This window comes from Ochlerotatus camptorhynchus, unplaced genomic scaffold, assembly GCF_037179485.1.
Source record: "Ochlerotatus camptorhynchus isolate MF236.1 unplaced genomic scaffold, CSIRO-AGI_Acam_v1.1 ptg000086l, whole genome shotgun sequence".
NCBI classification, from domain to species: Eukaryota; Metazoa; Arthropoda; class Insecta; order Diptera; family Culicidae; genus Ochlerotatus; species Ochlerotatus camptorhynchus.
The window spans coordinates 642107-667824 of record NW_027040576.1 but is presented as its reverse complement, the minus strand read 5'-3'; the positions used below and the strand labels follow the sequence as shown (position 1 = coordinate 667824).

The 25718-nt window shown below is 39.2% G+C and overlaps 1 protein-coding gene across 7 annotated transcripts in view; it reads right to left on the bottom strand.

Moving 5' to 3' along the window:
- LOC135698458 (protein FAM133A-like) overlaps positions 1-25718 on the bottom strand; it is a 472657-nt gene that overhangs the window by 4745 nt on the left and 442194 nt on the right. For 5 of the 7 annotated variants that reach the window (XM_065218461.1, XM_065218458.1, XM_065218460.1 and 2 more), the window contains exons 3-5: positions 8851-9229; positions 7852-7989; positions 4892-5077 (exon numbers count right to left, since the gene is read on the bottom strand). In XM_065218461.1, the coding sequence (XP_065074533.1) occupies positions 4892-5077; positions 7852-7989; positions 8851-9229 (703 nt within the window). Of the gene's footprint in view, positions 1-4891; positions 5078-7851; positions 7993-8850; positions 9230-25718 lie in introns of all 7 variants that reach the window. The other 2 variants (XM_065218463.1, XM_065218464.1) reach the window with 2 other exon arrangements.

The following is a 25718-nucleotide window of genomic DNA, read 5'->3' as shown; positions in this document are numbered from 1 at the left end:
AAAAAAAAATATATATTAAATAGCATTGATTTTTCACCAGAAAAGCTTAAAACTACCTCTCACTCATCTGGTCATATCTCAAAAACTATTTGTCCAAATAATTTGCCCTTGGAAACACACCAAGAACAAGAGTTTTCCAAAGCGTGGTGAAAATTTGAGCCCAAAATATTAAGAAATAAAAAATCCCGCCCATGGTGAAAAAAGGCCATTTTTCAACAATTTTAATACCTGCCGGTAATCAGCCTATTTACTGTAGTAACTATAACAAAAACAAAATGTGGGTATACCTATAAGAATTAAAATTTAAAAAACCTTCAAATTAACGTTCTAAGATCACGATTAGCTTATTTGGTTGTGTAGTAATCTCTTCTGAAAGTTTAAATTTTTAAAAATCTTGAAAATACAGGGTTGTAGCCCAGAAGGATCTAGGCACTTTAGAGCAAAATAAAAAAAGGCGTTTGTTCAGAATGCTAAAATAAGCGTTTTGGTCAAGTTTGGCTCAAATCGGTGACATCGACCACAACTTTTTAAAATTCTGTACCCACTTGAGCTGGAATGACCCATATATGTTAAGGAGTGAGTACAATCAAATTTTTCATATTAAATATTTGCTATGTGGCATAAAGGCTACTGTGGCTTCTAAATTCTACACGTCATCATAATATGTCTCACACTTACTTTTGCACTTATCGTGAAAAACGTCCATTTCATGTATGAATCTTAACCTGAACACTATTGATTCGAATTGTGACACACTTGGGTTCTATGTGCCTCACAAGCAGTGTTGGAAAGTTCATTTTCAAAAAAAAGTTCTTTCGCAGTTCTTCAGGAACTTTGCTAAGGAACTAGCTATACGGTAATCGCGAACGAAATGAAAATAAAAGTTCCCGGACGAGATGTGGGAAACAGTTCAGAAAACGATTCTGAAAGAGAATTCCGATTTCACCCTCTCAACCTGATTCACAAAAAAATCGAGAAACGAGCTAGGTGAGGTTCTTGTTTCCTATGCAGTGATGCCACATTTGTTCATTATTCAATCTGTATTTTCATCGCAAAAAATCTTTTTAATCTGCATCTGACCGACAAAAATCTGTAAAATTTCTTTATTATGGTCTTAGTGCAGCTTTACATAAATCTCCATTGAGTTAATTCATAGTTCAGAAGGAGTTTGTTCAAAGTTTAGAATCTTGAAAAATACTAATGTTTGCTTTCTAAAGAATTTGTCTATTTGAAAAATCTCGAGATCCTACAATATTTTTTTAAAGTGATGTGTATCTAAAAAATACAAAACATTAAGTTCCAGTTGTGAGAGGCGAATCTGTTTCCGGCTGAAGATTTTCTTAATGGTAACTAGGGGAAATGGAAGTTATTTCGGCCTAAATGCCCCTTGGGCCCTTACATAAATTAAACAATCGACTAAATTTTCAATAGCGACCAAAAATATCCATTAGTACCTTCCCAATGACGCGTTCATTTAGATAAAATGGATAAATAGCTGATTTTTAGCGGTGGGCCCAATCTTAGATCCATAGGCCAACATTAGAGCCATTTCCCCTATCACAATTTTCTACTATTTTATTTTTTGTATGTCTGTAATTACAAAAACCTTTATCTGGACATATGTTTTTTTTCAAGTCCGAAATTTTTCAATAACTTAAAAAAAAAAAAAATTACTGAAAGTTTAGTCGAATTGCATGCAATATTCCAAGGGGTGTTCAACTCTGCACACCTTAATTCGTGCCGAGTTATTAGTTGTGCTGTTCCAAGCGCTCTGCCGAACGTACCTATCAAGGACAATTAAAGTATGCTTATCAAGGTGTTTGGCAACCCTGAAAGTTATGAGTTTTGTTTGTTTTGATTTGTTGTCTTCGCTATTAGCGTGGAAAAATGTCAGATAATCACGTTTCACCGCATGGTACATCAAATTTTGTTTGTTTGACTATCATATCGACGGCGATACTCTTACCAGAGTTACCAGTGTGACTGATCTAGGGGTTCAACTAGACACAAAAATTACTTTTGATTTACACGATTCACACGGAGCGATCATATCGAAAGCAACGCGAAGGATTTTTTGGATCCACATTGTTGGAAGTCATTGCACTGTGCACTTGTCCGTCCAATTTTGGAAAATGTGTCCGTCGTTTGGCATCCTCACCATGTCACGTGGTGCCTAAGGATCGAACGGGTTCAGAAACGGTTCATTCGTCTGGCACTGAGAAACTTACCGTGGAGTGATCCTGACAATTTGCCGCCGTATCCTGATAGATGCCGACTGTTGGGCTTAGACACACTGGAACAACGATGGAAAGTACAGCAATCGTTGCTTATTGCTAAGCTGTTGAATGGTGAAACTGATCTGCTTGCGATGTTGAACTTTCGTGTGCCGAGCAGATCTCTTCGGAATACAACGCTACTGCAAACAAGTTTTCACCGAACCATGTTTGGGAACAACGAACCAATCTCAGCGTGTATTCGTGCGTTTACGGACGTCGAAGAGTTTTTCGAGTTCAATGAACCAACCGAACGTTTTGCAAATCGGATTAGGTCTGTGTTAAATTAGCTCTAATTTTATTCATTAAGACTTAATTGTCAGATGAATTATTTCAAATACAAATACAAATAAAACTTATTGCACTTTTTCGGACCAGGGGGTCTCTAAGAAAAATGCTCAATCTTTTAGCTCAGAAAGTACCAGACCTTTGGTCCCAAGCACCCCTCGGAACGTAGGAAAATCCACGAAACCCTAATTAAACTCTGTCAAATTTATAAGGTGAATCAAACCAAGCACCACACTTATAGATGTACCAATGGGCTAGTCAAGTAATGAGCCAATTTAAAATCATTAGTTTCCTATTGTTGGCATAGTTGTGTTTGCCACACCGTATAAAAATGCATACATTGGTTAACATAGAAAGCTCTCAATCAATAACTGTGGAAGTGCATCTAGAACACTAAGTTGAGAGCTGGAAAAACACTCCCCTTCTACTCTGATAGAAGTTCCATCAAATGATGAATAGTTTTGGATTTCATGGACCTTATACAACTAGTAGAAGCGCGGTTTCATCGATAATTACTCATTATGATTTGCATTTAGTTTGTAACAAAGAACCGTGGTGGTATACTTTTGACAATTTCACCAAAGTTCTTATTGCACTCCATTGTTTTGTTGGCTGTGCCGCTGTAGTTCACTCTCAACAGTAGTGCAGGGTGAAATTTAACTCTCATTTGTGTGTGTTAGTACTGAACACCCGTTACCTAGAACCATTGTGCCATCCTATCGTGGCTTTTCTATTGAGTTTTTGTGTTTATTGTACAGTTTGACAAAATTTCGCTTCCACTTGCGCGCTGTAAACGGATTTACAAATACAGACAAGAGCACCGATGGATTTGAGTTCGTGAATATTGAATAAGGAACATTTAGTGTTCATGATTAGTAAACATTGCCCGCAGTATGTGCCACTTTTTCTCGAGTAAGTGAACTCAAATCCATCCGTGCACTCGTCTATTGCTAACACTTATACGTCGTATATATAAAGGGTGTATTCGATCAAAATGGCACACACATATTTACTCACCAAAACTAAACCGATTATTGGATTTTCTTGAAATTTTCAGGGAATGAAAAACTACTAATAAGGTATGATTTACAAAATTTGTTTCATTCAATTGCGTCTCCCATCCCGAATGCCCGCACCTTCCTTTTCACTCCACCCATCAAATTTTATACAACCTATTTTCCCAGTGTTTTGTTGTTGTTTTTACCCAAATTTTCCAACACGTTTCGAGCGTAGTGACAGGATGCTAGATCAAGCCAAAACAGAGTTGATCCTTTGTGCTTCTTTACTAGTAGCAATAGACGCATCTTAAGGCACTCTTCCGTGTAAATCGCACCGTTGATTGATTCGGAAGTGATGAAGGGAGCGCTTATTTCACCACATCGGCAAATCGCCTGCCAGATTAGGAACTTTTTTTTTGCAAATTTCGATAATTTCTTATTTTGAACATCCTTCGGAACATCGAACTTAGACTTGGCAATGAAATATTCTTGCCCAGGAAGTTGACGGAAGTCGGCCTTGACGTAAGTTTCGTCATCCATCACGATGCAACACGATTTGGTGAGCAACCTCGTGTAAAGTTTCCGGGTGTGGGTTTTCGCAGTGATGTTTTGCTTTTCATTCCAGTTTGGGGATTTTTGCACCATGTGAATATGTAACCCAGCACGCTTCATGGTTTTCTGCAGAAAACCGACTGACACCTTGGACATTTTAGCACCATCTCGAATTTACAGGCTTGGACGGTTCTTGAACTGTTGCACCACTTTCCTGGCTGCACACATTTTTTTCACGATCAATTTCTTGTATCGACGACATGACTGGAACTACAGTATGAATAACTATGAAACTTGACATATGTAAACAATACACCATGAATAAGATTTACTCAAATTTTCAGGTTTTTTTAAAATAAATTTCGGTGTGCCATTTTTATCGAATACACCCTTTATCTAATGCTATCAAGGGAGGCGTCCCGTTTACGCAACGGCTAATCTTGATTGCAACATTAGAGGCATGATTGTTGCAATCAAGTTATGCACATATTTTGACTACTTCTACGAGCAAGTCCGATTCCCTTCCCAATTAGTTCAATGTGGGTGCCTCCATACTATGTACTACTTTCAACTCCACTTGTCTAACTTGATTTTGATTACGTACGTAAACTTTCTTCCAATAGAATCACTGCTGCAATCAGCGATTTCTTTCCGTTTTTGTATAACCAATTTGACCCCCATCGTTAGATTGGGCTTAGTTCGGATTTGATCGAACTCCTTTCTCCTCTTCCTCTCATAGGAAGCTCCCGCTAGTCCAGCTCTTAACTGGGTGGAACTTACCTTTCTCCTTCTTTTCGGCCTTTGGCGATTTGTTCTGTTTGTCTTTCGACTTGCCCTGATTGCAGTTTTTGTTGACCACTCGCGTCGACTGGCAGGTAGCGTCGCTGCTCGATTTCAGACTATCGGTACGGGACATCTGACCGGTGGGGGCACACTCGGACCAGGCTCCCTTGTCGTAACGGCAGGCTGTGGGTGAAACGTGTATAAACTAGTGAGTAATGCTGTATGTGTTATTTGCTATGTTATGTAGGACACAACTGCCATTTTACTCAAAGTTGAAGGGACAATCGGAAACTTTGTTACAGCAATAACGGAAAAACAAGCTTTAAATATTGACACCATAGAACACTATTGAACCTATTAACACTATTGGCCTAAGATAGCCTAGTCAGTAAAGACAGTGTATTACCATAGAGGTAACTCTAAGACCAGAAGGTCCCGAAGAAACGTGCTCAGCTTTTTGGCTCTGCTCTGGTACTCTCTTCGGTCCCTAACTAAACGATGCACCTCTCGAAACATAGGGAAATCCACGAACCCCTCATTTTATCTGTCAAACTTTTATAGCAAATCAAAACAAACATAGTGTAGTACTAGAATTTCGACTAGAATGGGGTACGTTAATCGATTTGCTTGGGACCAATAGGCTAATCAAGTAGTGAGCCAATTTAAAATCGTTAGTTTCCTCCGGTTGGTATTACCAAGCTAGACCCAACAAACAATTTTAGCTGCAGACTAGCTTATACAGGCAAAAATTAGCCAATTTTTGACTGTATAAGCTAATCTGCAGCTAAAATTGTTAGTTGGGGAGGCGGCGGTTTTGATTTCCGGTCCGGTCCGGTTGAGGAATTATCACCGATGAATCGACATGCCACAGGAGCATTTCATTTGTCCACAATTCGCATTTCATTTGTCCACAATTCGCATTGTTAATCGAGTGATTCGAACTTTCAAACGGGCGATCAGATCTGTCAAACGAGGTGAGACACAAACCAGGCAATATAAATTATACGTGGTTTCCTGTCCTTGCTCATGGTATGACGCGATCGGATGAGTAGATGTCGGTAGTGTTTATAGTATTTTAAATATGGCGTCTTGGGCACGAATTTGAAGCTACTTTCAAATTCGTGTCTTGGGCATATTTAAAATACGTTAAACACTACCGACATCTACTCATCCGATCGCGTCATACCATGAGCAAGGACAGGAACCCACGTATAATTTATATTGCCTTGGTTTGCGTCTCACCTCACAAGCTACTTTGTAAGCACGGAAACAAATCAGATTCCATTTTCATGAATAAAAAATCATGAAATGAAAAAACTTGCCATCCCATGAAATCGTAAGAATGATTCATGATTTCGTCATGGAAATTCATGATTTCATAATGCAGTGGAATCAAGACCGCTACAAGCGTTACACGTACTTGGCAAACAGTATTCATAAACCACATTACATAGGTATCTCTTATACGCCTTTTGTCTTCCATCTTATAAAAGTACTGATAGTCTAGTGGTCAAAGTATGGGTTTAATGATCTCAAGGTTCTTGGTTCGAATCCAGTCTAATGCTTTATTTTATTCTTTTTACATTTTTTGGTTAAAAGTTGAACCCATGAATTTAGATCATGATTTCAACTCGGATGATTCATGATTTTGGGAATGTTTGCTGCGTTACGCAAAAGTTGCTCATGATATCATGAATATTATTCATGGTGTATTTTCATAACATTTCATTTCGTTTCCTGGTTAGTGTCTATTTTCAGGAAAAAATGTATATCTAGTCCGTGGACCCCCGTTAATCTAAACGACACTTCATGCATATTAACGGGGTTCATTTTTAATTTGGACTTCTAGTGTTTAACCCTATGATTTTCAGAAAAGCAAGTTTCTGGTAGCCTTATTTGCTGTTTTGTTTTGATTCTGCGTTCCGTTCCGCCTCGTTCTATAAAGATTTTTTTCATTACATGTGTAAAATGACATTTGGGAATTCAAACTAAAAAGTGCTCAAATTAAAACCGGTCAGATTACCGGGGGTCCACGGTATACACATATTTTTTTAAGCGGTAAACTTTGAACTGCGATTGATTTTAAGCTTATGAATCATTAGAAGGCCGGCTAATTACAGATCATTCGGATGAGATCCTTTCCATTTATTTGTTTAATTTTAATTCAATCTTTACCAAATACTGTCTCAAAAAATCGGGATCGAGACCTAGTAACAACAAGTTGAACGGAAACTTGATCGTAATTATTTTGTGATATAAGGAGCTAGGTAGCCTAGTGGTGACTGATTTTGCTTACTGAGCAGAAGACCGTGGGTTCAAATTTAAGCTCCTTCGTGCTATTGAATCGTTAGGACATCAATTCAGCATATCGTTTGCCAAAACTAGTCATGTTGCAATCCAAACCCTTTTACCCAACACCCCCCGGCTTTCATTAAAGCATATTCCTACCCATTCCTTTCTTGACCAGCATTCGGACGTGGCCGGCATTGGTATTGCCTAGTTTTAGATCACCAGTACTTACACATTGAGGATGATTGCTAGTCCCAAGTAACGTCTATTGGTTCTCTGTGTAATTACAGCTGATCTGGCAATAACGGAGTTGCATCCTCCGGTGGCCAATCATGCTCATGTTCATGTAATTATGGCCTTAATAGTTATTTGAGGGGTGTTTAGGTGTTCGAAATGTGTATACCCGATTTTCTCCGTAATTTGATTTTTCAAATCTTTAAACCCATTTATCTCCCTAAATCTTTATTTCAGGGGTGTTTGAGATTTATCGTTAAACTTTGAAGCTATTTTAGAAATAGTGCTTACAAATGTTTCACTATTTTCTGACAATATTCATCATTACTGATGGCATGTTAAAAAAGGTCTCTCTCATTTGAATCATTCTACAAAATACATATTACAAACTTATAATGACCAATATAAAAAAAATTACACCCATATGCACTTACCTTTTTTGCACTTCTTCTGAATGGTGCGGGTCTGGACGCAAGACTGTTCACCCTTCTTCAGCGAAAGCGTTCTGGAGCGGGTATTGGATTTGGCTTCGCACTCAGTCCACGGTCCCTTGGTGTATCGGCACTGCGAGTCTATGCGAGTCCATTCAGTTATCACATTTCGGTGCAACAATGCCATCGCGGTAAAAGTACAAGAATGGAGCAACAGCAGCAGCAGCAGCAGCAGCAGCAGTACGGGAAAAATGAAATTCCGGAAATGGAAAACGAAATTTGAAAGTTATTTGAAGCGTGAGGAAAACTTGCCCGACTAAAACCCCCCTCGATCCTAGTTCGCTAGTGGGTTAGTTTGTTAGGTCCGGATCGCAATCACACACACGCACACAATCCAAACAAAGACACATAAACACAATCACCCGCATCATATACACGTGCGCTAGCGGTGGTGCTTTTCCGGGGAAAACAAGAAAACTCCCACTGTTTGGGCTCTAAAACGGCTACCTCTACCTCCAGCAATGGGATTGTAGTGGACGTACATGAAGAATGATGCGGTTGAATGTTCTCTTTCGTTTCCATTATTCAAACAAACCAAACGGAATTGCGGACGGGCTATCCGGTCAGGTTGGGTTAGGTTAGGTTAGATTTAGATTTGTATCCCACGTAGATGAAGAACAGACTGGTTCATGATAACCACTTTAATTGTTGTTATAGTATATTAGCGTCATGCACACAAGTACTCACTGTTGATTGTTAATGTTTGGCTAGTCTAGTTATAATCACTCTTACTTCGGAATGAGATGGACACGTGATCAACTCAAACTACAAAATTAAGGCGTACTTAGGAAGATATGAACCTAGTAGGTTTCCGTGTTAGTGTGTTAAATTTTGCCAAAATAACCAATTTAAATAAACAACAAAGCGAATCAGTGCCAATCAAAACCAACGAGAAAAAAAAATCTTAAATTAGAGTGTTTACACAAAATCTCGCACACTTACTCTGCTGTCGGTTGGTGTCGGGTTTGGATTTTGAGTTTTGTTGTTTGAGTTTCTGGAGGGTCGCCGAGGAGGAAGGTGATGATGATGAAGATGATGATGATGGTGAGGAGTTGGAGTGTTTGTCTTTTTTGCGGTCTTTCTTACCAGCGGCTCCGCCGTTCTTGGTGCCCCGTTCGTTCCGGATCAGCACCTCGCGGTCGTCCTCCTGCCAAATCTCCTTCAGGGCATTATCGTTGACGGGTTGTGCCGCCTCGGCAGCGGCTAGCGATTTCTTCGGGTCGGACACGTCGGCGGCGGCCGCGGCTGGCGTTCCGAGCGTCTGCGTGGGGAAGGTCGTCAACGACGCTAGCGCCAGGAACGATATTACCAGTATGTTCATCTGTAACGACAATGCGGAGAAGAATGGGTTAGATATTTTGTATATAGGTATAATATAATAATAGAGGTATAATAGAGCCAAATGCAGTTAGTCAGTGATAGAATGTTTTCCCTAAAGCTCCGAAGCAGAGCGTGCAGCTGACGTTAATTTCGGTCTCTACCACCTATCATGGGGGAAAAAGTTGAAGAGCAAGCATTTTCCGTAAGGAGAACATCTGACACTTGGCTTACATGCTCGGATTCAGATGATAGGTTTTCTTCCATGGTTTTCTGCATGTCCACGTGAAAACGCTGGGATTTTCGATAAAAGGGGTTTTGTTTGCAGCAAGGTTTTGTTTTGGCAACACTAACGGCTTTGTACTGCAAAGGAGCCTGGGCTCCCGCGATTTTCTTTGCAGTAAGCAAAAACGGTCGCCACTAGGTTATCGAGCCCGCATATCACAGCACACCACTCCAGGGGGAAGAACAAATCTTCATTCATCCTCATTCCACATCAATTTTCCGCATTTTTATCCGCATCAACGAAACAAAATCAAGGACATTTTTTATCTATTCCAGACATCTCTTTTATATAAATTTGTAGTTTTTTTTTGCAAGATATCCTAAATATCCCTGTTTATCATTCTGTCTATTCCGATTTATTCTTTCCATCCTGCTCACATGCCGTAGCAGCGCTAATAAAATCAGAATAAGTATTGTTCCCCCTGCACCACTAATGATCAAGCTATTACGATTCAAACCCGGAAACAGCAACAACGATGGTAACTGTATCACTTTCAATAGCGGGTTTCTTCGAATAATCGGACTATCAATTTCTTTTTCAAAACCGAAATTTAATTATTCTGTACGTTCAACTTCGAATTAATAGAAATAAAAATAAATAAAAGTTTTAACATGTTCTCCAACATTCAAATTGTTGTGTGTTTAGCTATACTACTGCTCAACTTCATAGTGATCCGATTTGTAGTAGACATCCACAAATCTTGATACAGTACAAGAATTTACTGCATCAGCAGAAACGTGTCGTTCCAGCATACCAATTCATCAGAATTACAGTCCGACTTGTGAATCCGTAATATGACCGGTTCACACGGTAAATACAGCACATACTTAAGCCAGGCCGCGAGGTTCTAATTTGCAAACGCAGCATAAGCTGCATATGCACTTTCCTTGTCTTTATATAACATACACCCATGTACACTAGCTGACTCCAAACCTAAAAACATTATAATAAACACTCTCAGTTGAATCGTCAAAGCGTTCGGTAGTTTTATCCGAAAGTCATGGTCCTCAGGTCCGAACGTATCATGGCTACCAGTGAACAGGCGTGCCTTCTTCGAAAAGTGATAACAAAAAAGTGAACTGTGCTAAGGAACAGATTCTTATAGTGTAACCTGTATTGTGATGTAAAGTGCCCGGCGAAGTGACTTTTAATAATGGGCAATAGAAAATCGTCAGCTGCAAAGGTAGACACCACCGGCGATAAAGATGTGACGATTATCGCTAACCAAGAAATGCACACCATCTACCACGACGAACATGAAATCAAACTCTGGTTGATTTTAATCATCGTTGCTGTTCAGTTTCTGTTGCTGTGCTACAAATTACTGCAGCGAAAAGAGCGCCGACGTGCTTTCAAGTCAAGGCAAAATCTTGACAGAATAACAGATGCGGTGTAAACATTCGAACGATACGTTTTGTAAAGTTACGCTACACATTTCGATAAAACAACCGTTTTGATTCGCGTGCAACAGTGCAAAAAAAAAAAAATAATTAAAAAAAAAAAACTTATGAAGTGAATTTAATGCAAATGATGGACACGAACAATAATGCAATAATTAAATTCCAAGTATGGTGAGCTGCCGTGATGGAATGCAGATAACATTGCGCTAACGCAGATCGCAATACCTGACGGGCGAGTGCGCGCCCTCGGTAATATCACAAGAAATTACACATAATTAGCCGACGGGCGAACGCGTGCCCTCGGCCATACAACCCCAGCAAGGACGAAATACGCGCAGCGATAACCCAAGATGCCCAGACGAGATCGGATGTGGAAGCAGCAAGGAACAAAAATATGGTGATGTAAAACATTTTTTTTCTTCATAAGGTTTTTTTGAGCTTACACAAAATTGTCGTTCTTTTGAAAAATATCGATAAATGGAATTAGAAGAAATCAAATATGAGATAGATTTACACATTTCCGAGTTGAATTCCATATTAATTAATTTCACAAAAGCGCCGAATAGACTTTACAGCAGGAAATTTTTAATCCGTAAGAAAAATCAGGCTATAAAGAATTATACATTAGTAAACGATCGATTAGCGCAAAACGAAACTAAGTTTACATCTACAGAACTCAATTTCTACATCAGAGCTGTTCGACAAAAATACAACGACATTTTGCTAATTGCGGACGAAAAACTTGTGAACGCAAAAGATCAAATTACAAGTTTACGAACAATAGCTCTAGTATTCTCATTTTATATCAAAATAAAAAGTAAACCAAGTAAAATGGCAAAGGTAGACATCAAAACGGGCACCTCACTCATAGCGACGTATGATGGTGCCCCAGAAAATCTTAATGCTTTTCTGGATGCAGTGACATTATTTCAAGATCTGGTAAATGCTGATTTTGCTACAGCAACTCGAGAAGCAAAGGCTGCAGCACAAGCCACTCTTACCCGCTTCGTAAAAACGCGAATTACAGGTTTAGCCCGTCAAGTCATTGCTGAGCTCAATGACTTACAAGAAATTCTTGATGCCATCAAGAACAATTGTGGTTCAAAAGTGACATCAGATAACGTAGTAGCCAAACTGAAAGCTCTAAAACAAAAGGATTCAACAGAAACCTTTTGTAATAAAGTCGAAGAACTAACCACTCAGCTAAGAACGTGTTACATTAAGGAAGAAATTCCGATGGCCAGAGCCAATACCATGGCAACAAAAGTAGGAATTGATACCCTTATTAGTGGTATCAAAAATACAGAAACAAAAACCATTCTCAAAGCTGGACAATTCAGCAAAATTTATGATGCCGGGCAGAAAGTAATGGAAAATGACACCACTACTGGTGCTGGTAACATCTCTACAAATGCTCAAATGTTTTGGGCCGGTAGAGGAAGCAAATCACGAGGTCGTGGTGGACCTCCGTATAGAGGTCGTGGTAATCAACATTATCATGCTAACCGATATCAATTCAGGAGTGGAAACTTCAACACACAACAATATTTCAACAGAGGAAATTGGCGGCAAAATAACCGCAACCCACACCAAAGAGGAAGTTGGAACCGAAGAGGTTCCTACACACCAAATATGTTTATGGCACATGCAAATGATGCCAATAATCAAACTCAACAATTGCAACACCAACCAATACAACAACAGTTGCAGCAGCAACTTCATCCTCAACAACCAAATCCCCTAACAAATGTGCATCCTTTTTTTTGGAGTACATCACGGGCAGCATACGCAATAAACGTTGCTGCCTCGAACTTTATAAATTTAACAGCTGATCTATCGGATACCCCAATTGCATTTATGATAGATAGTGGATCTGATATTTCAGTGATTAAATCTAACAAAATAAAATCAACCCAAAATTATTATCCTAAAGAAATATGTAATATTACAGGTATAGGTGCTGGCACAGTTAATTCAATTGGCTGTACCTACTCCAATATCAATATTAATGGTATAAGTATTCCACAAAAGTTTCATATAGTAAATAGCGACTTTCCTATTCCTACTGAAGGAATATTGGGAAGAGACTTTTTAACAATTAACAAATGTAATATAGATTATGATAGCTGGTTATTAAATCTTAAAATTAATAATGAAAATGTAAGTATTCCAATTGAAAATAATATTGGTGGAAATTTAGTAATCCCACCAAGAAGTCAAGTTATAAAACAGTTAAATTACGGCAACTTGACAGAAGATAGTGTAGTAATCGCAAACGAAGTATACCCAGGTGTACTCTATGCAAATAGCATAGTAAATAAAAGCAATCCATATATGAAAATAATTAACACAACAGACGAAAATGTATATATACCAGTTAATTTCACTCCAGAATTTAAACCTTTGAGTAACTATGATGCTTTTCAAATCAACATGACTCAATCCACAATTGCACAAAGGAACAAAAAACTATTAGAGCAATTGAAATTGGATAACGTAAATCCAGACTGCAGAACGGAACTTTTAAAACTATGTAGCAAATATAATGATGTATTTGCTCTTGATGAAGACAGTTTAACACACAATAATTTCTATAAACAGAAAATTTGTCTAAATGATGGAAACCCTGTTTATATACGGAATTATAGAACGCCTCATACACAAAAGACAGAGGTTCATAATCACGTTAATAAAATGTTAAATGAAAACATTATTCAAAACTCTTATTCTCCATATAATTCTCCGATACTTCTAGTACCGAAGAAGAATGTTCAAGGAGAGAAAAAATGGCGTTTAGTTGTTGATTTTCGACAACTAAACAAAAAGATAATACCCGACAAATTCCCATTGCCTAGGATTGATGAAATTCTGGACCAATTGGGTCGAGCGAAATACTTTTCAACGCTGGACCTGAAGTCAGGGTTTCATCAAATACCACTTAGCGAAGAAAGCAAAAAATACACTGCATTTTCCACTGAATCCGGACACTTTGAGTTCAATAGATTACCTTTTGGACTCAACATTAGTCCAAACAGCTTCCAACGCATGATGACCATTGCGTTGAGTGGGCTACCTCCAGAATGTGCTTTCCTGTACATCGATGACATAATTGTCATTGGATGTTCTATTAAGCATCATTTGTATAACCTGGAAAAAGTATTTGAACGAATGAGAGCATTCAACCTAAAGCTTAACCCATCGAAATGTTGTTTCTTTAAACACGAAGTGTTGTTTTTAGGACATCAAATTTCGCGTTATGGTATCCAACCAGACAAATTAAAATTCACCACAATTGAAAATTATCCCGTACCAAAGAACAGCGATGAAGCGCGTAGGTTTGTTGCATTTTGCAACTATTATAGGCGTTTCATTCCAAACTTTGCTCAAATCGCATTACCCTTAAATAAATTACAGAGGAAAAACACAACTTTTAAATGGGATTACGAGTGTCAAAATGCATTTGACCAACTTAAAAAGCAATTATTATCACCCCGAATTCTTAAACTGCCAGACTTTCAGAAACAATTTATACTTACAACGGATGCGTCAAAACAAGGTTGTGGAGCAGTTCTTGCACAAAAGCATGACGATGTTGACTTACCTATTGCATTCGCCAGTAGAGCGTTTACTAAAGGCGAGTCAAACAAGTCAACAATTGAACAAGAACTGACCGCCATACATTGGGCAGTGACGTATTTTCGTCCCTACTTATACGGTCGGAAATTTTTGATACGCACGGACCACCGTCCGTTAGTGTATCTTTTCTCGATGAAAGATCCCTCATCAAAATTAACTAGGATGAGAGCGGACCTTGAGGATTATGATTTTTCCATAGAGTATATCAAAGGAAAATCCAATATAGTGTCAGATACTTTATCTAGAATAAACATCGACACAGAATACTTAAAAGGTATGTATATAGTAACAAGATCGATGACAAAAAAGCAGATAAGTCCCCCAATTATTAATGTGCCCATACAGGAGCCTGTACAACTCCATGTAGTAGAAGCTATTAATAACTGGGAAGTCTTTGAATTGCCTAAGTTATCTTTCAGCATAAATAGCCATTACAATTATGACATGAATATATTTAATAAAAATTATACCAAGAAATTAGCACAAGTGCTAAATTTCGTATTAATTGATGGATCAAATAACAAATCAGCGCTTGATAAAATTTTCAAATATATTGAATATGGGGCCCCTCATGAAAAAAATAAATTGCAAAAATTAGCGATCGCAAAAGAAGACTTCTTATTTCAACTAATTGATATAAATTCATTTAAAGAAGTAGGAAATAACATTCTAAGGAATGTTCAAATTATATTATATAATAAACCAAAATATATAGTTGATCCAATGGAAATCAACAACATTTTAAATCTATATCATAATATCCCAACAGGCGGACACTTAGGTGTTAATCGCTTATATAAAAAAATAAAATCACTTTATAGTTGGCCTAACATGAAAAAATCAATAACTGAATTCGTAAAAGCATGTACTTTATGTAAAATTAACAAACATTATCCAACTGTGAAAACAAAAACTGTAGTAACAACCACACCCATCCAACCATTTGATGTCGTTTCTATCGATACCGTTGGACCCTTTTCCTTAACAGAACACGGAAACCGCTACGCTGTTTCCATGCAATGTGACTTTTCTAAATTTATAATTATGGTACCGATTCCAGATAAATCTGCCAGAACTATCGCACACGCAGTTCTAGAAAACTGTATTTTAAAATTTGGACCTATGAGGTTTATCAAAACCGATCAGGGTACAGAATATAAAGGTGTGTTTAATGAGATGTGTAACTTATTAAACGTAAACCGCACATGTGCTACTGTCTATCATCCCCAGACAATTGGCGCATTAGAAAGAAATCATAGATGCCTTAACGAGTATCTACGTATCTTTACTAATGACACACGCAATAATTGGGATGAATGGATGCCATTTTACTCTTTTACTTATAATACAACACCCAACTTAGAGCACAACTATACACCGTTCGAATTAGTATTCGGTAGACCAATAAATAGATTCGAAATTACCAAAAACAGTCCAGAAATTGATCCTTTATACAATCATGATTCATACATAAAAGAATTGAAATATCGAATGCAAGTAGCTCATTATAAAGTATCAGACGTAATTAATAAAAGCAAACACAAGCGAACAAGAGATATCAATCAAAATATTATACCAACACAATTAAATATAGGCGATACAGTGTACTTAAAACAAGAAAATAGAAATAAATTAGACCCAACATTTTCTGGACCATATACAATAGAAAATCTGGATGACTCTAATGCTTGTATAATTAATGAAAAAAATGACAGATTCAAAGTCCATAAATCCAGACTGTTAAAAATTTGAATACACAAGAAACAAAAATGTAGACATATTATTTACAAAGCTAAGGAAAATGCGTATACGGTTTATGGTTGAAAATAACTTATTATATTGCGTTATTTTTCCAAAAAGGGGGAGGTGTAGTAGACATCCACAAATCTTGATACAGTACAAGAATTTACTGCATCAGCAGAAACGTGTCGTTCCAGCATACCAATTCATCAGAATTACAGTCCGACTTGTGAATCCGTAATATGACCGGTTCACACGGTAAATACAGCACATACTTAAGCCAGGCCGCGAGGTTCTAATTTGCAAACGCAGCATAAGCTGCATATGCACTTTCCTTGTCTTTATATAACATACACCCATGTACACTAGCTGACTCCAAACCTAAAAACATTATAATAAACACTCTCAGTTGAATCGTCAAAGCGTTCGGTAGTTTTATCCGAAAGTCATGGTCCTCAGGTCCGAACGTATCAGATTGAACCTAAGATTTTCGGGGAACTTTTTAAAAACTCGGGGATCTTTGTCGACGCTCAGGGAGCGTCGTAGAACTTCAAGGAAATTCACATATCTTCAGGAGTTTTCGTAGAAATTCTGGAAACTTTCTAGAAGTGCAGCAAGTTCTATAGGAGTTCAGTTAACTTCAGTTCAACAACCAAAATCCGGATCAAAACCTTCAAGAAAAATCTAAGGACTTGAATCACTCTGGGCATCCGATGAACGGGAACCCATGTGGGCCTCCAAATGACCAGATAATTTCTGGGCCTGCTAAAGATCAGAATCTTTCTGGGCCTTCAAAAGACTGGATTATTTCTGAGTCTCTAAAGGACCGGAATATATCTGGGCATGCAAAGGGCCGAAATGATTCTAGGCCTCCACAGAGCCGTAAGTCATCTGTGCTTTCAAAGGACCGGAATTACTCTGAGTCTCTAAAGGACCGGAACATATCTGGGCATCCAAAAGACCGGGATAATTCTGGGCCTCTACAGGACCGTAAATTCTCTGGGTCGTCAAAGGGCCAGAAGCAGTAAAAAAAATGAGTACTAACTTAAAATTTATTCAAATAAATCTTCACCATGCCAAAGGGGCAACCGGAGTCTTTTGTCGAAGATTCGCGAAGGAAAATATAACTGTGGCGCTAATACAAGAGCCCTGGGCTCATAAACACTAAGTTCTTGGAATAGGCACACAGGCAGGTAAGCTAATTTATGATGAAAGCAATCCAAAACCTCGGACAGCAGTTTTAATAAAATATATATTACCAAAGATTTAGTTGCACTTCGAATGGAAATTCCCACAACCCGGGGGAAAACCGAAGCCTACATAGCTTCGGCTTACTTCCCTGGCGATGTGAATACAGTTCCTCCACCCGAATTAGCAGCCTTCATTAACTTCTGCAAAATGAACAACAAACACTTCATCATTGGATGTGATGCAAATTCCCATCACATAACTTGGGGAAGCACAGATACTAATAAAAGAGACCTCTTTTGAATACCCTGATGATGACCTCTGACGAAGACCTCTTTGAATACCCTGATGATCTTCTCAATAAACTAGTGGAAGAAGGCTTCGAAGTTATCGGGTTTGCTGATGACGTGGTCATAGTAGTTCGTTGAAAATTTAATCACATCATCACAGATAGAATGCAATCTACTTTGAACTGCACATTTCAGTGGTGCCAAAATGAAGGGTTAAATATAAACCCATCCAAAACAGTGTTGGTCCCGTTCACTCGCAGAAGACAAGTAACACTCAAAAGTTTGTCAATTAATGGATCTATTATAAAATACTCGTCAAACGTAAAGTATCTGGGAGTCATTCTAGATGATAAACTTAATTGGAACTTACACTTAGAGCAGGTAATAATAAAAGCCACGAATGCTCTCAGGGTTAGTAAAAAAAAACATTTTGAAAAAAATGGGGACTTGGATCTACACGGTTATTGTAAGACCTAGAATAGTATACGCTTCATTGGTTTGGTGGCCTAAAACAAAGCAAAGCGTGACCCAGAAAAAGCTAGAAAAATATCAACGTTTGGCTTGCATGGCCATAACAGGAGCAATGCACAGCCCACCATCAAAGGCCATGGAGGCAGCTCTCAATATGCTCCCACTGCATCAATACGTGCAAATGGAAGCTGGAAAGAGTGCACTAAGGCTACGCAGAACAAACGTCTATCTTGAAGGCAATCTTTCAGGGCACCTTAGTATACTGAAAGATTTTCTCATTAATCCATTAGTAGTAATGAACGAAGACTGGATGGAAAAAAGGTTAAACCTAGATATACCGTATAAAGTTGTTAATGCTAACCGCGAAATATAGGAATTAGGAGGGCCAATAATTCCACCAGGATCAATAATTTTCTACACAGACGGTTAAAAAATGAATGATAGCACAGGAGCTGGGATCACAGGCCCGGGGCTTAACGTTTCAATACCAATGGGAAGATGGACAACTGTTTTTCTTGCAGAAATTTACGCTATCTTAGAGTGTGCATATATTTGTCGAAAAAGGAATTATCGACACACGCGAATCTGCATATTTTCAGATAGCCAGGCAGCATTGAATGCACTACAATCTTTCACATGCCAATCAAAACTGGTGTGGGAATGCATAATACTTCTGAAGCAACTGGCAGTCAAAAACCAGGTTTATCTGTACTGGGTACCAGGCCATTGCGGAATCGAAGGAAACGAAAAAGCCAATTTACTCGCTAGACAAGGCTCAAGTGTCCAATTTAAAGGACCAGAACCTTTCTGTGGGGTATCTAAATGTGTAATACAAATGGAAATGAAAAAAATGGGAAGACAATATGATACAGTCAAATTGGGCTGCTACGGATTCTTCAAGGCAATCCAAATTGTTTATTACTCCAAACAAAGGAATTACGGAAAAAAATACTAAATTTAAATAAAAAAATCACTAAACATACTTATTGGGCTACTTACGGGACACTGTCCCGTTAGATATCATTTGAAAAAGATAAATCGAAGTAAAACACATATCTGTAGGTTTTGTGACTGTGAGACAGAGACCTCTCAACATTTGCTCTGCGAATGTTCGGCACTATTCGTGCGCAGAAGACAATATTTCAACAAAAGCATACTACGTCCTTCTGAGATTTGGTTAAAAAATCCCAAAATGGTGATTGAATTCATTCTAAGAATCATACCAGATTGGGATACTCTGCATTATCAGGCAACAACGGCAGTTACCCTAAATGGTAACTCATCCACAATAGATCAGCTTAATGGTCGCAGTGGTTCAAATCCCAAAAAAAAAAAAATTGGTAGAGGCCCGGCAAACTTTGTAATAGCGTAACGAACTTTGTAGAATAAAGCGCAATGAACTTCGTAGAACAATAGTGAATATCGTAGACGTCTAGAACATTTTATAGACCTTTAATAAATTTTGTAGGAATTCAGAGAATTTTGCCTAATTTCATAAAATTTTATAAAAATTTGACAATCTTTTGATATATTTAGCAATTTTTGTAGAAATTCGGAGAACTTTGCTGATATTCAGAGATTTTTCTTTCATTTCATTCAACTTCGTTAAACTTCAAGCCCACTCTTGATGTTGAGCGGATATTGTACAAATTCAAAAAATTTAATTAAAATTCAGGGAACTTTAAAGAGCTTGAGAGAACTTTGTAGAAATTCGAGGAGCTTTGTAAAAAAAAAATAGAAAACTTTGCACAAATGTGGAGTACTTCGTTGAAGCTAAGAGAAGCTTCAATGAACTTTTTGAAATTTCATAGAAGTTTGGCAAACGTTGTAGAAACTCAGCGAGGTTCATAGAACGTTAGGGAATTCCGTAGAACTTCAGCAAACTTCTTAGAACTTCAGGGACCTTCACAGCAGTTTTTCAAAGAACTTATTTTGATCCTAATTTTCAGGAATAATCGTAAAAAAAATTAAGTTTGCTCCAAAATTTTGGAGAGGCTCATGTATATTCTGAGATCTTGATTGAATTAAGAAAGCTTGAATAAAAATATGGAATTCTGACGAAGTTTTTTAATTCCATGAATTCCCCTAGAAGATGTTCACGCAACTTTGTATAAGTTGTACACAATACCTAAAAGTTCTGCAAACTTGGCAGAAATTCAGTTGTAATTTGTATAAGCTAATTAAAAATATAAGTTCAGGGAACATCGTAGATGGTGATGGAACTCTCCAAAAGTTCACGAGACTTCCCATAAGTTCAGGGAACTTAATAGAAACTGAGAAAACTTTGGATAAGCCCAATGAATTATAAAGTAGTTCAGGAGCATCGTTTGAGTTCATAGAACTAATTATCAGCTCAAGAATCTTTGTGAAAGTACAGGAACTTTCGTATAATTTCAAGAAACATCGTAGAATTTTAAATTACTTCGTTGGTATTCTCGGATAATATATCAAAAAGTCCTCTGGATATTTTTAAATACTTTAGTTTGTGTTTGGAGTGTTAAAGCCAATTGTCACGAGAATTAATTATAGAGTGAATTACAAGGAAGGAATTCCTAAAGTGTCCTGCATAGAATCCCGAGACTGTTATGGAGATCTTTTCTAGGAAATACCAGAGTGAATCATAAGATAATTGATGGGATTCCTAAAAATTACTCTGATCTGAAGACATTTTGGAATGATCATAAGTAAACCCTAGAGAAAATTTCTATGATATTCGGAGAAAAATTCAAAAAAATTGTTAAATTAATCCAGGAATTAAAAATTTCTAATATCCTGGTCTAAGAAAACTGTGAGACTAGAAATTTCTGAAAAATGTAACAGTGAGATAGAGCAATAGTCTGAAAAGTGTAGCAATGAGATGTTTGAGACCTCAAACTTTTATTTTCTATTACGATAATTCAAAATTCCAACCATTGTGGAATTTGAAATATTCTGTGGCATGACAAGTTTGCAAGGTTCTAAAGTTAACAAACATTAAAAATACCGGACATTCAGCATCTTAAACTTTTCAAGATTGAAAATTTAACAAAATATCACGTGTCTGAGGCTTAGAAATTGTTTGGGATTCTCCTGACATCATTTTGCATAATTGTCATAATCTTGGACTTAACTAATTTTGTAAATTCTGATATTTGAGAACTCGGGCTAAATCTCATACTATGGTTTTCCCGTTGCAGTGGCCACCGTGCGTACTGCACTGGCCCTTTGAGTATCAAACTCAACTTTACATGCACAGTTCGAAAAGGTAGTGTAAATTTCTGTTACATATGATGCACATAAATGGAGCGTCATACACGGACGATCAGATCGACTCAAAATTGAGTTGAGTCAACTCAATTTAGTCAAAAGTGGATGTACTCAAAAGTGAATTGAATTTTCCGGGCTTTCCAGAAAAAATTTCATGAATATGAGAAAAAATCATGGACATTTTACTCCGTCCAGGAGTATACTAATAGACTGAGTGAAACCTCTATCGATGTTCCTCATATTCTAGAAGTTTTTTTTTGGAAAGCCCGGAAAATTCAACTCACTTTTGAGTAAATCGTTTTGAGTCGTCCGTGTATATCAAGCACACTTAGTATATCAAACAATCCTAATACCATTCCGTGTATTGGTGGGGAACACGCGATCGAAAAGTTTCAGCGAGGAGACCGGAGTCCCTCAAGGCTCCGTTATCGCAGTCACGTTGTTTCTGGTGGCAATGAATGGGGTATTTGACCGGCTACCTGGGCGCATTTACATATTTGTTTACGCTGACGATGTGCTGATTGTGGCCACCGGTCCTACACAGATCCGAACCCTACGGCAAGCGCAAGTGGCAGTCTCTGCCGTCGTCAAATGGACCGACTCGATGGGTTTCCAGCTGTCCGCCAGGAAGAGCATCCGATGCCACGTATGTCCGTCTCAGCATTCCAAACAGGAAAACAGTTCGCGTCCTCGGCGTACTGATCGACCGAACGCTCTCCTTCGACCAGCATTTCCAACAGGTCAAAAAGGACTGCCACAGTAGACTCAACCTCGTTAAAACGATCTCTCGGCCTCACCGATCCAACAACCGCGATGTTCGGTTCCGGGTGACGCGAGCCATCATCGTCAGTAGGTTGCTTTACGGGACGGAAATTACTTGCATAGCTTCCGAGAAGCTGGTTAGAACCCTAGCACCAGTCTACAACAGCTACATCCGCATCATATCTGGTCTCCTGCCATCTACTCCAGCAGACGCCGCATGCATCGAAGCGAGTCTTCTTCCTTTCCGATTCTGCTGAAACGCAAATATTGCCACAAAAGCCGCCGTCTTTTCCGCCGAGACCTCTGGAAACAATAGGATCTTTCTCCTCGACGAGGGGAACAGAGTCCTCCGCACGGCCGCCGACATCGACCTCCCCCCAGTGGCCAAAGTCCATTGGCATGGAGAGAAAAGTTGGCACTCTTCACGAATCCAATTGGACAATCGGATCAAGAACCGCTTCAAAGCAGAGGATGCATCCATGATTTTGCGCAGATCGGTCGCCGAGTTACTTGGGTCCAACTATGCCGACCACGTACATCGGTACATCGACGGCTCCCGATCGATAAACGGAGTAGGTATCGAGATCTTTGGAGACGGTACTGCTGAAAGCAGCAGTCTTCCTCCACAATGCTCGGTTTTCTCGGCCGAGGCTGCAGCGATCTTCCGTGCCGCTACGACGCCAGCCAACAAACCAATACTTATATTAACCAACTCACACAGCGTCGTTCAAGCGATCACCTCGGAAGCACCAAAACACCCATGGATCCAGGCGATTATCAAGTACGCCCCACCGAACACCGTGTACACATGGATTCCCGGACACTGCGGAGTGCCAGGTAACGAGTCTGCTGATCACCTTGCCGGAGCCGGGACATCGGATCCCAGACTCACCAACAAGGTACCCCTACAGGACGTCAGACGGTGGATCATGCGGACCATTCGAGCGACATGGGAAGCCGAGTGGTTCCGCAACAGAACTGCCTTCATCCGCAAAGTCAAAGGGTCAACTGAACCATGGAACGAACTGGACAACCTGAGGGATCAACGCGTGATTTCGCGGCTTCGAACCGGGCACACCAAACTCTACTATAACTATGGTGGCCTGCCGTTCCGCAGAAGCTGCATCATCTGTGGGGTACCCTACACCGTCGAACACATCCTGTGCAACTGCCCGGAGTTCCAAAATCTTCGGGAGTTACTCTGCCTAACTTCCAGCATCAGCGAGTTGCTCGGGAATGATACTTCGGCCTCGGCAGCACTAGTAACCTTCTTAAAAGAAGCCAAAATCTACCACTTGGTATAGCAGGAATTTCTTTCGGCCATCGGGACATCTCAGCTGGGTGGATTTCCTCTATTGGACCCATGCCAGCTGAGCTCTGTTTTGTTTGGATTAATCGTTTGTAGCTTGTCTTAAATCATTTTGTTTTCTGTTGTTCCTCTGTTTCATTATTTTATATTTTGTTATTTTTTTCCATATAAGTTGAAGAGCCAGTAACCAAAGTTATTTACAAAATGTTAATATACCATGTATTTAGAGGTTACTCACTCTGAGCCCTCTCCTTTCTCCGGAGATGAACTAGCCATAGGCTAAAAATCTCCTTAATAAAGAAAAAAAAAATCCTAATAGCATATTTAGACGATAATTTTTTGCAAGAAATTCCAGAATAGATCGCTGATAAGCTTTTGAAGTACATATTTTCTAACATATAAAGCATGGCACACTTAGTAATGGAACAACATCATTTGGGTCTATTTTGGATTTGAATAAACGGATTTGAAAACGGTTTTCACTCAAGTGTATACTATTCCTTACATATACATTCGGTTTTCCAAACCTCCGAGTTGCCTTCTGGCCGCAGCTGCAAATTCCCTGCCAGGTCATATCGTGAGAATTTATCCGCAAAAACAAATTTGAATCTGTCAGCGACACCTCCTCGAGCCTTCGCCTTGTAAAATTTTGGTCCTGGAAGCTGTCCGAAGTCGTCCTATACATAGCTTTCATCACCTATAAGTATTCACCCACCGGACTTGGTCAGCAGGTTGTCATACAGCTTTTGAGCACGGGTTCTAGATACGGCTTTCTGCTTGAGTAGTCGATTTGGTTGCCTACTGGCGCCTGTAAGTCTGCTGACTGTACTACTTTTACTCAAATCGCGATCGGACATACCTGGGTTGCTTCTGATGGACCGCACGACCTTTTCATGGAGCTGACGGTTGGCAGTTCCACTCCGGCGTTTACTTTGAGGCTTCCGGTTCGTGGGCAAGGTTTCCCTGTACGTTTTGAGCACGCGACATACGGTGTTTCTAGGAAAATTCTTCCTTTTAGCTAGCTTGGACACGGACCACGATGGATTTTCCAAGTGACAGTGCAAGATTTGTTTTTCTTGCATGGTTGTCAACAAATAGACGTCAAAAGCTTCCGAAAACGTCTACTAAGAGCGCTGTAATAAGGAAAAGAGTGTGTTCCACTACTAAGTGCGTTTAAATATAAACGTAAACATCAGCTGATTAAATAGAAAACTTCACGGAGAACACAAATCTCATTCAGTTTTTTGCTGCTTAAACGTGCCACTGTCCATAATGTCCAAACTTGTTTCACTCCTAGCCAATATTAGTCAGATTCTAACCGTAGCTGTGCCCCCGGAGGGCATGAAATTTACTCCAGCCAGCAAGTGTATGATACGAACCATGACCATTTGGCAGCCCAGTCAGCCAGCGGCATGAAAAAATGTTCTGTTCCAGACGATTTAGCCACACAGGAGATATGCGAGTGTTTTTACAAGCTGCACCATCACAGGACCAGCCAGTCAGAGGAGATCATATTGGTGTCCCCTGGGACCGGACCCGTAAAGGGGTGTGAAGCAATCAGTTTTAATTATTCAGAAACTGACCGCGCCACCCTCGTCACCATCAGTATCATCCTGCCAGTTGAAACCAAAATAGTCACGATGTTCTGCAGTCAGTACCTAGATAGAAGGTAGTGGGCTGGAATATGGTGCACCAAAGTAATAAACTCTGCAATTGAGCCGCCCAGAGCCTTCGAGAGGTGCCAGTAATTAGAATTTATTATTACACAGTCCGGATCTGCCGACAGACCGACCGACTGGATGTGAGTGGAAAAGTTTCATCTTTTTGACCGAACCAGAGTGGTTTGAAATGTACGTGACCGAAAAGTGTTTCCAACGTTGGATCGAACCAAAAGCATCAGCGAGTGCATCTCTTGCATAGCAGATTAGGTTCATCCAACTTTGTGAGTTTAAATGGTGAGATGATTTAGTAGCATCCGGGAACGAAACGAATGACGAGGTTTGGTTCGGAAAAGCTCACATGTTGCCAATATTGATTAAAATTTGTGACCCAGCCAGCCAACCGTTGGTGGGTTGTGTCAGTGTGTCTTGATGAATGGGACGAATTTTGCACCTGGATCTGACTGAGCTCTGCGGTGAGAAAACGAGGGGACATGGAACAAGTGC